The sequence below is a fragment of the Diospyros lotus genome, chromosome 1 (genome assembly GCF_014633365.1).
Source record: "Diospyros lotus cultivar Yz01 chromosome 1, ASM1463336v1, whole genome shotgun sequence".
Lineage (NCBI taxonomy): Eukaryota > Viridiplantae > Streptophyta > Magnoliopsida > Ericales > Ebenaceae > Diospyros > Diospyros lotus.
Window position 1 is genome coordinate 41,119,022 of NC_068338.1, and position 12,068 is coordinate 41,131,089.

The following is a 12,068-nucleotide window of genomic DNA, read 5'->3' on the forward strand; positions in this document are numbered from 1 at the left end:
ATTATAAATTAAAAAAAATTACTTTAAAATTTTGAATATAAAAATTTAATTAATAATTTTACATCTCATAAAATAAAAAAATAAATTTAAATATTTATTTATATTATTAAAAAGTTACTAATTAATTTTTGACGGGATGATAAATATTTTTTTTTATCATGAACGGTAAAAATATAATAGATCAAAAAATCATGTAAAATACCAATGGGCATACCCAAACGAAAACAAAACGAGAAAACAAAACGGGATTACCAAAAAACTACCTCGAAACTATGCCCTCATACTAGAGTAAAACATAAGAATACATAATAAACACTACAGTGTATACAAAGATTTTAATCCTTCTAATGATAGACTTTATTTGGAGCATAACGTTGTTGAATACTTTGTAACTTCTAGCAGCTCAAATCTGACAAATGGAGCGACCAAGCACAATTATTGAAATTATCGTCCTTGCGCGGTTCTCAGTGTTTCAATTACGATAAAAGAGATAAATCGCAGGTTGAGTTTTTTGATCCTTGCGTAAAGCGAGAATCAAAGTCGCAATCTACCAAATTGATACTGATATTTTGCTTATTCGATTATTCGGCCTATATCTTGAGAGTAGCGAGAGCAATTCTTTTAACATTATTTTGCTAGCCCGTGCCTCTAGTCTTCTTTTTCATCGATTTAATAGCACTAGGAATAGAGGTTAAGCCATGAGAGATGTATAATCAGCACCTAATCTGCCTCCAAATCTCTGTTGAGAGAGGGCACTGCAAAAGTAAATGCAATCTCCTCCGCCCCAAGGCATAAAGGGCATTCTCCATTGATATCCAAAAACGACAATTTATCTCTAGTTAAGATACCTCCTCTAGCACACAGCCATAGTATGAACGCGTGCTTCGAAGGCTTGGATTTCCAGACAAATGTCGTTATAGAACATAGTGATGGTGTTGCTGTAGGTGGTGCGACGGATAAAAGCAAAAAAGAGAAATTGAATTGAGGGCACCAAAGACCAAGTGGATGCGAAGTCTCTGGTGGTGCAGTAGGGGGGGGGGGGGGGCTGGGGCTGGGGCTGCATTGAATTGACAAGACGCTAATGCCACGTGCCAGGAAATTGTGGCGCAAAAATTCAATCGGCGACCCAATTATTTATCCTTTGTGTTGAGTCTTCCTCGTCTTTCTTCCAATACTTTAGTTGGTCAAAAAAATAAAAGCAAAACGATAAAGGCCGACCAGCCCGTCTTGTTCCCGTTAATTTTGATGTCTAATCCCAACTCTCTTCGTCTTCATTTCACAACCACCCTGATTTTATTATTTATTTATTTAAAAAAAAAAACAAAATGACACACGATGAGGATTCTAGGAAGTGAAGAAAGGAGCGGTCTAACAACCGCGAATTTGGCTCATGCAAGCATGATCGGCTCGCAACTTGAATTGGGTTCGGTCGGTTCCTACTTTCAGAGTGTCCTACAAATTATGAAGGCTGTGCAACCATAACACAACACTCGTTTTTGGAATGCACCGTACGCACGAAACACGCGACGACTCATGGGCTAATTTTTCTTTCTTTTGTCTTTTTGTTTGGACAAGGGAAAAGTTGACGGGCAGATTGGTCCACACGTCTGGTTTGATAAATTTCCTGTACTTCTTCCGACTAATTTCATGTTGGGTTGGGTGTCTCAATTACACAATTTATTAATTTATACATTCATTCATGGGTTGGTGTCCAAGTTGACGTTGTAGTTTAATTAATTAATACCAAGCTCTCTCTCATCTCCAATCTAATTTACATAGCAACTTCAAATAGATTATTTATTTTTTCTGGGTTCATTTGTTTGCTGCAGACAATTAAAGATACAAAAAAAAAACACACGACTTTATTATATCTTTGAAGTCAACGACTTCAAAATCATATTAATAAATAGGGAGGGATGATGACTTTCCAACTTTCAGCAACAATATCAAATTTTAATCAAACTTATTTCATGTAGTTAATTAATTTCATATGGATACTAGATTATTAATCCATGGAATTCATGTACATACACGTTTTCAACACTATTATTATTATTATAATGATCCATGATCCATGTGGTCACATGCATGCATGCTACTTGTATGTCCACACCTTCTTGTTGTACCCATTACAGTATATTTTATATCGTGTTACACGGTATTATTATTATTATTTTTTTTTTTTTATATATATTTTTGCACTGACTCATTAAAAAAATATGTAGATGATATTTGAAGGGCATTCAGCGGGGTACATGCATGTATGGAGATTGGCTGGAAATAGCAAATGGCTTTTGATGGAACAACAACTTTGGAGAAAGAATCATTTCTAAATTGGAAATGATATTTGAATACTTCCCTTCACACTTGTAATTATATTTTATATTTTTTTTATTATATCAATATAAATATATAAAATATTAATTAAAAATTATCAAACTTCAATTATTTAAGTAGCATTTCCCTGCTTTCTCCTAAATTTCTAGTCGAATTTTGGGAGAAATGGATCACATCCTTCTTGTGCACCATTACCAAAGTTTTGACTCAAAATTTATATTTTTATTCTTATATTTTTTTATAATTATCTAAAATTTTAGTTATTTTTATTTTATTTCTATATTTATATTTTCAAGTTAATTTAATTTTTCTATTTTAACTTTTTTCTTTTATATGATAACTCAAACTTTTTGTTATTTCAATTATGTCACTATACTTATATTTCTAAATTAATTTAACTCTTAAACTTTAATATATAAATAAAAAATAAAATAGAATGAGTCAACACTTTTGGTGAGAACTAATTTGTCGAGTTAGAAATACTGCCAACAACTCTCTTTCTTTTATTCTCCTGCTCTTTTGCTTTTTTCACCAAATATACTATGGTCCTTTAGATAAATGAAGTATCATCCCATTGAAAGAAATTATAAGCAGTATAATTTTTGTAAAATTACAAATCTATTAATAAGAAAATCTTAAAATAACAGTCTTGATCTCCTACCCCACACCAGGCATTTCTTATCTTCTTGACGTGGACGTGTCACCTCTCTCCTCATGTATAGACACACCCCCCCCCCCCCCCCCCCCAAACATATTCCCCGTGTACAAACACCCCATGCCCACATACATCCATGCATATAATTTTATATATTTTTTTGAATATTATTATAAATTATTATTTAAATAAATTATTAATTTTGGTTCGATTGAGTTGGTTCAATTTAAAAAAAAAATTGATTTGTTCAATTTGAGTAATTCGATCGATTCAATTAGATATGGATATAACTGAATTGATTGAATTATTCAAATTAAATAAATTAATTTATTTTTAAAACTGAACCAAGTCAATCGAATAGATGTTTAAACCAAACATATTGAAAAATTAAAAATATCGAATCGTTTATGTTGTTCGATACTAATGTAGTCCAGCCAATAACATATTTAAAACCTCCTCTAATTAAATCCCTTATTTCAATTTTTTTAAATTAAATCTCGTCAAACCTCTTTAAGTAATTTGATCGATTCGATTATATTTTTATCTGACAGACACAGTTAAAAAGAATATAGAAATATATAAATTTTGTTATGATTAAAAAAATAAATAAATTATTAATTATGACTATAATTATAATTAATTATTAAAATAACTATAACTTTAATTGAATAAATCAGAATTAATAATTTATTTAAATAATAATTTATAATAATATTTAAAAAATATAAAATTATATGTATATATGCATGGATGTATGTGGGGATGGGGTGGTTGGTGGGACTCGTCCGCGTCGGACAAGATGAGAAATGTCCGACGCGGACTGGAGATGGACAGGAGATCAAGACTGATAAAAATAGAGTATATAAAATAAAATTATCACAGTCAAAATCTTAATAAAATAGGAGAATAAAAATATAAATTATTTTATCATTTCTACATTTTAAAGATGTTAAATTAATTTAAAAATATAAATATAGAAATATAATTAAAATAACAAAAAAATTAATTGATACAAAAAAAAGTTAATGTATGAAAGTTAAATTAATTTAAATTAATGTATGAAAGTTAAATTAATTTAAAAATATATGTATTGAAATATAATTAAAATAATAAAATTTGTAGACATACAAGAAAAAATATTAAAATATGAGGGTAAAAATATTGGTTTGGGCAAGTTTGAAGTCTTCGACTACTGAAACTTCTCCTTCATTCCCCTGCAACTTACGAGAGCTTCCCGTCTCTCTATAAATTCCCATGCACCATCCGTTCCTTAATTAATTATCACCAACAACAATGGTGTACCAGAAGAACATCGTCGACGAGGTCTCCGGCTGGCTTACGGTCTTCGATGACGGCTCTGTGGACAGGACCTGGCGGGGTCCTCCCCAGGTCAAGTTCATGGCGGAGCCGGTGCCGCCTCATGACGTTTTTATCGACGGTGTGGCCGTAAGGGACGTCGTCGACGACGTATATCCAGAGCTTCGAGTTCGAATCTACCTTCCAGAGACTCGCGGTGATAGGAATGACAAGTTGCCGGTTGTTCTCCATTTCCACGGCGGCGGGTTTTGCATCAGCCAAGCCGACTGGTTCATGTACTACCATTTCTACACTCGGCTTGCTCGGGAGGCCGACGCCATTTTCGTGTCGGTCTACCTCCCTCTGGCCCCCGAACACCGCCTCCCGGCCGCCGCCGATAGAGGATTCTCTGCTCTCCTCTGGCTGCGCGATTTGGCTGACCAGCTGTCGAATTCACCCGACCAGTGGCTCAACACCTACGCCGACTTCAGCAGAGTATTCCTCATCGGAGACAGCTCCGGCGGGAACCTGGTGCACGAAGTGGCCGCACGCGCCGGCGACGTGGACCTGGGTCGGGTGAGGCTAGCGGGCGCGATCCCGATCCACCCGGGGTTCGTCCGGTCGCAGCGGAGCAAGTCGGAGCTGGAGCAGCCCGAGTCGCCGTTCCTAACCCTAGACATGGTGGACAAGTTCTTGAAGCTGGGGTTGCCGGTGGGCACCACCAAGGACCACCCATTAACCTGCCCGATGGGTGCAGCTGCGCCGCCTCTCGCAGGACTGAAGCTGCCGCCGATGATGTTCTGCGTGGCAGAGAATGACTTGATCAAGGACACGGAGATGGAGTACTACGAGGCGTTGAAGAAGGCGAACAAGGACGTGGAACTGTTCATCAGCTCTGGAATGGGGCATAGCTTCTACCTGAACAAGCTGGCAGTGGACATGGATCCTAAGACTGGAACCGAAACCGGCAAACTCATAGCCGCCGTTGCAGAATTCATCGGCCGCCGCGCCCATTACTGAACTGGTCGCATGAGGGTGCAGCTTGCTTGATTAGAGATTGATTATAATCATCTTCTCTCCGCAGCATCTTTTTCCAGATAAATATTACTTGGACTGTTCATGTACTTGTTTAACAATGGCAATAAATTAAAGTGGAAATTACAAAAAATAACCCTCCACAAATAGAAAATTCGTTTTTCCCTCTTTTTGACAAAAAAATATTTTTACCCCTTACAAATAAATAGTTATAAAAAATAGTCACTTTACCATTTTTCATCATAATCTTTGACTTTTCAACTCCCCACTTTAATTAAAAATTAAGAATAAAATAAAAACAATATATTACCAAACTACCCTCAATACAAAACAAGTAAAAGGGTTGAATTTTTATTTTACCCCATAAGAAGCTCGAGAAATCTTCATAATTATAATAATAAATTTTTAACTATTAAAATATTATTATTATTTTTCAATATAAATTCTTATTTTTTAATAATTTAATAACTAGATAGATTTTGAACTCACGGTGAGTCCTTCATCTCTTTTCTATTATTAAATATATATGTATTATTAAATAAATAACTGAAAAATTATTTTTCAACGATTCTTATATTATTTTTCAATTGTAATAATAATTACAAATCTTAATTATAATAATAAATTTTCAACTATTAAATTATTATTATTTTCAAATAAATACTATTATTTTTAATAATAATTATTTTTTAAAAAATTTAATAACTAATTGAGTCTTGAACCCACGCTCGTTCCCTCCCTTCATTTTTTTATTATTAAATATATATGAAATTATATTACATATACAATAAATAAAATGGATTAAATAAAAATAATTGAAAAATTAAAAAATATATGTATTATCAAATAATTAAAAAATTGTTATTCAATTATTATTAAAATAATTTTTTTGATCTTTTTTTTTTTCTTTTCTTGGCTATGGAATTTTTTCAAGTTATCCAATAGTCCAAAAAATAAATTATTATTTAAAAATTATATTTATATTTTTGGGTAAATTTTATAATCATTATATCAATTTAATCCAATATTATTAGTGGTTAGAACACTTAATCATGTATTGATTGTGTTTTATTATCATTCCATTGTTGTTTATTGTGAATTATAAATTTAATTTAGAAAAAAATATAAAAATACATAATTTTTTATTGGGTAACTTTGAAAAATCCATGGACCAAAAAAAAAAAAAAGATCAAAAAATCCAATTTCATTAAAAAATCAGGTTTTGTAGCCCCACAAAACCCTGGCCAGGCTTTGTGGCCCCACAAAGCCTGATTTCTTTTATTAAAATAGTTTTTTGATCTATTTTTTTCCTTTTCTTGGCCATGAAATTTTTTCAAGTTATGAAACAATCCCAAAAATAAATTAATGTTTAAAAATTATACTTATATTTTTGGATAAATTTTATAATCATTACATCAATTTAATACAATGTTGTTAGTAGTTAGATAACTTAATCATGTATTGGTTGTGTGTGTTTTATTATCATTCCATTATTGTTTATTGTGAATTATAAATTCAATCAAGCCAAAAAATACAAAAAGACATCATTTTTTATTGGGTAACTTTAAAAAATCCCATGGCCAAAAAAACAAAAACAAAAAAAATCCATTTTTATTAAAAAATCATGTATTGGTTGTGTTTTATTATTATTCCATTGTTATTTCTTGTAAATTATAAATTTAATCAAGTCAAAAAATATAAAAATACATTATTCTTTATTGGGTAACTTTGAAAAATCTCATGGCCCAAAAATATAAAAAAAGATCAAAAAATTCATTTTTATTAAAAAATCAGGTTTCATGGCCCCACAAAGCCCGATTTTTTTTATTAAAATGGTTATTTTTATCTTTTTTTTCTTTTCTTGGCCATGTGATTTTTCCAAGTTATTCCATAGTCCCAAAAATAAATTATTGTTTAAAAGTTATACTTTTATTTTTGGATTAATTTTATAATCATTACATCAATTTAACCCAATGTTGTTAGTAGTTAGAACACTTAATCATGCATTGGTTGTGTTTTATTATCATTCCATTATTATTTATTGTGAATTATAAATTTAATCAAGTCAAAAAAACTAAAAATACATTATTTTTTATTGGGTAACTTTGAAATATCCCATGGCAAAAAAAAAAAGATCAAAAAATGATTGTTTCATGGCCCCACAAAGCCCGATTTTCTTTATTAAAATGGTTATTTTGATTTTTTTTTTCTTTTCTTGGCCATGGTATTTTTCCAAGTTATCCAATAGTACAAAAAAATAAATTATTGTTTAAAAATTATACTTGTATTTTTGGGTAAATTTTATAATCATTATATCAATTTAATCCAATATTATTAGTAGTTAGAACACTTAATCATGTATTTGTTGTGTTTTATTATCATTCATTGTTGTTTATTGTGAATTATAAATTCAATTAAGCCAAAAAATGTAAAAATACATCATTTTTTATTGGGTAATTTTGAAAAATCACTTGCCACCCCCCCCCAAAAAAAAGATCAAAAAACCCATTTTTATTAAAAAAATCAGGTTTTGTGGCCCCACAAAGCCCGGGCCCAGTTTTGCGGCAGCACAAAGCCGGATTATTTTTATTAAAATGGTTATTTTTATCCCTTTTTTTTTTCTTTTCTTGGCCATGAGATTTTTCCAAGTATTCAATAGTTCCAAAAATAAATTATTGTTTAAAAATTATACTTTTATTTTTTGATAAATTTTATAATCATTACATCAATTTAATCCAATGTTGTTAGTAGTTAGAACACTTAATCATGTATTGGTTGTGTTTTATTATCATTCTATTGTTATTTCTTGTGAATTATAAATTTAATCAAGTCAAAAAATGTAAAAATACATTATTTTTTATTGGGTAACTTTGAAAAATCCCATGGCCCAAAAAAAAAAATCAAAAAATTAATTTTTATTAAAAAATCAGGTTTATGGCCCCACAAAACCCGGGCCCATAAAACCTGAGAGATTCAGTCAGTGAAATTGTTTGTTAGAGAGAAAGAATCTTGTTGAATGAGATTTTAATGAGATCACTGTGATTGATGAAGATTGTTAAATGACCTAACAAGCAAAAAAATTGAATGTATAATGAATAACTAAGTTTGGATGGTTTGATAATGGAGAGAAAGAAAGTAATGTGAACGTTGGAGATGAGAGAGAAGAGAAAGGCAATATGAAAAAGACAAGGGTATTTTAGTAAATGAAGATAAGGACAATGTGGGTTTTCTAATTTAAAATCTCATTAAGGGTAATTTAGACATCTCATATAAAAATGGCTATAGAGTGCAATTAGTTTGTTTGATTTGTCAAAAATATTTTTTTACTAGAAAGTGGTTAAAAACAATTTTTTAAATTTCTTTTAGGTTATTTATGAATTTCTCTCTAAATTAAATATATGATTAGAATTGCATGAATGATGTTAACAGAATATTAGTTGTTGTATTAGTTTGTTTTAGTGTATGACTTGTATTTTGTTGTTTTGCTGGCACAATGGCATTTTTGTAATTACTGAAACTATGATTTTATTATATAAGAGATGAGATCATGAATTGAGATCAATGAAAAATTTTAGTATCTTTTATCTCTCTCTCTCTCTCCACGAAATGGTATCAGAGCAAAAAATTTATTAATCGAAAGAATATGATCCACTAAGAGCAATTAATCCTTGACTTGAGTGAAAGAATCATGCAAATCATTAAAAACGACATCACATATTCCATGCAGTGATGCTCTTCTAATGCCTTAGTTATTCCACAAGAACAATTTTCGCATGTATGCCTAAAATTATCAAATTCATCTCAAATAATTTTCAATTTGATAAAGTAAGCACTCGCAAACAATGAACTTTAGAGTTAGGTTCATTAATTCTCACATTACCTGAAAGATCTGAGGACTATTATTCTGTTGGTACCTCTCTTTAAGGTTTATTCAAATATCTTGCGCCAACTCAAAGTATATGACGCATGCAAATTTTTTTTAGACAAAGTTAAGTATTCAAGATATGACTATATTATTGTTTCTTATCCAAGCATTAAGTAAAGATTCATCATCCGTAGGTTTCAATATTAAGTCATTTACAAACCTTAACTTGTTCTTTACCGACAAAGCAATTACCATCGCATGCCTCCAAGAGGCATAGTTATCTCCTGTTAATGGCCGAGACATTAGGACGAAGCGGGGGTTGTCAGAATAATGTAAGAAAAAAGAACTCATTATGTCGTTAATAGTAGAATTGAGCCTTGACGAGGAAGATGACATATTCTTTGTTGATGCATATAAAAAATAAGAACAATTTTGCAAATTAAAAGAAAACACAAGATTTGTTATTTAAAAAAAAAATCATGAATCATAGATCTCTGAGCAAGGAAGAAAATTCTTATCTCCTGATCTCCAAATAAAAGAGAATTGAAGAGAAAATAAGTAGAATCGAAAAGAAAATCTAAACAAAGGAAATATTCGTAACTCATGGAATCATCGATCATAGATTTTCGTAACTTAAGGAATCAAAGATTCAAAAAAGAAACGAAGCATGCGAAAGACAATCTATGGCACGACAGAAAAGAGCCCTAGGATTTCAAAAAGCTCTCATACCATTTCCTCATTAATAATTATTTTGTCATGTTGTACAAAATATCTTTTCTCTTGTGTTGCAGGGAGTATCAGTATGATTGATAATTATTAAGTGCTATACGATTTTCGGAAATTATTATTTTGTACGACTAGAGTTGCGAGTTTGCATATGAGGAGGGGGGGCCAGATTGATGCGGAGGATGATGAGCAGGGATTGTGGCTGTTTCCAGTCGGCCTGTCCGGATGGAAAAAAAATTAATTTGGATAAAGTAAGGTAAATTAGCCAAGTGAATCCAACTAACTATTAGGGGTTTTGATAAATATTGCTCTGAGTGGAACATAAATGAAATCAGAATCAAAACCAAGTACCCACTATACCCAGCAAGCATTTCAATAAATAAACAACCCCTGATGATACTTTCACATTGACAAAAAGAAGATTCTCACCCACCCCCTTCAAAAATATATAATCATTTGGTGAGTCAATGTCTTGTGCTTTTCGTTTCTGCTTTAATTTTCTATAAAATTTTTAGTTTTTATTTTTCATAGACAATTTTAAAAATCTAATTAAAAATTAAAATTTTAATCTAACATATGTTCCAGAGAGAGAGAGAGAGAGAGAGAGAGAGAGATTGTTTTTTTTTTTTTGGTAGAGACCATCAGAAAAAATTATTTTATGTAGAGCTGCGTCTTCCCAATACCTAAATGAGTTTTCTAAACTTATTAGCTCAATTTTGGAGAACAACTACAACTCAACAACAAAACAGGCCTTTGTCGCTCCTGCTCTTCTGTGGTTTAAGCCAATACATATAGCTTTGCTATTTATGAGCCCATCAACTCTTGCGCGGGTGTGTATAATGCTTCAACAGAAGCAACACACAGTTTAACGCATAGGCTTCCATTTTTAAAAGTTCAGTGAAAAAAACATCAAAATGGTGTTTGTGTACTCATATTTAATAAAGATTGCTAATTTCATGTTCTAACAAACAAGCAAGCAAACGTTGGTCTGTCCGAATTAAACACCAAAGTCTATTGGGCTTACGTAAAGAAACAAACCCCAAACCAAATGGCCTTTGCTTAAATCCAAAACCAACAACAGAGCCCATCAACCCAACGCAAATAATAAATAACATTACTTGAGTAGGCCCAGTTGGAGGAACATCAAGGATGTACACACTCCTAATTACTAAACGCAGGAAATTTAACTTAAAAGCAAAAGTATGTGACTAGATAAGTTTTAAGTGGTATATATAACAAGATGCTGATGTGATACAACTCAATTTCACACAAGTACCCTTTAAGTTCTAACTTAAGTCACCATTAATCATTATTAAATGATTTAAGCAGTATCTTCATTAAAAAAAACAACAGATATAACATTTTTTTTTTCCCAAAAGGAAAAGAAAAGAAAAGAAAAGAAACCTGGGAGTAGTAGTGCTGGATAAATGGTGGTAGGACAGGACAGCAAAAGCATGCGGATTGTGGACAACTAATTTAAGTTGAGGGGCGTGTGCCAGGAAGAAGGTCTCTGCTCTCTCTGGATGGATGGGTTTGATCTTTGCCTCCTGCCTTCTCATGCTCCAACAGAGACCAGACATCCCCACCTCTGGCCTCTGCCTCTGTCCCCATATATGTTTTTCTTTTTCTTTCCTCTTCTCATCTCAGGACTCCAACTTTTCCCTTCATTCTAAGGCCACCCAACCTTCACCCCTCTCTTTCCCCATTGCATCAACTCACCATTCATTCAACTCACTTGTGCTATGATTTAGATGTCATCTTAAATGACAATCAGAAAAAATGTATTGGGTTGAATATAGATCTCTAACTATATATTCCTTCTTTTCTCTTTATTTCAGTGTCTTATTGTCATTCTCAATAACATGCGACGAGATTTTATTGTCATTCTTAATAAAAAAATTAACGAATCTAGAGTACGTATAACAAATTTCAACATATTTGATTAGTCACACAACAATTGTTACAAGAGAGATAACAATCGAACCCTGGAATTTGTACTTATTTGGATTAACAAAACAGATTTTTAAGTGTTAAATATATACATATATATTTGTGGACAGAAGAATTTAGGGTGATAGGGACGCAGGGAGAGAAGATGGAGTTTTGGAGGATCCACTGGCGGAGGAGGAGGAGGGAAATGGAATACACTGGAAC

At 31.7% G+C, this 12,068-nt stretch overlaps 1 protein-coding gene across 1 annotated transcript; it reads left to right on the forward strand.

Moving 5' to 3' along the window:
- The first annotated feature begins 4,248 nt into the window (after positions 1-4,248).
- On the forward strand, positions 4,249-5,569 carry LOC127797138 (probable carboxylesterase 15). Its single transcript, XM_052329730.1, has one exon. The coding sequence runs from the start codon at positions 4,286-4,288 to the stop codon at positions 5,306-5,308; it is 1,023 nt and encodes a 340-aa protein (XP_052185690.1). The 5' UTR covers positions 4,249-4,285; the 3' UTR covers positions 5,309-5,569.
- Positions 5,570-12,068: the final 6,499 nt, after the last annotated feature.

Excerpts from the sequence above, each read along its gene's own strand:
- LOC127797138 (XM_052329730.1), top strand. The coding sequence starts at position 4,286 with ATGGTGTACCAGAAGAACATCGTCGACGAGGTCTCCGGCTGGCTTACG.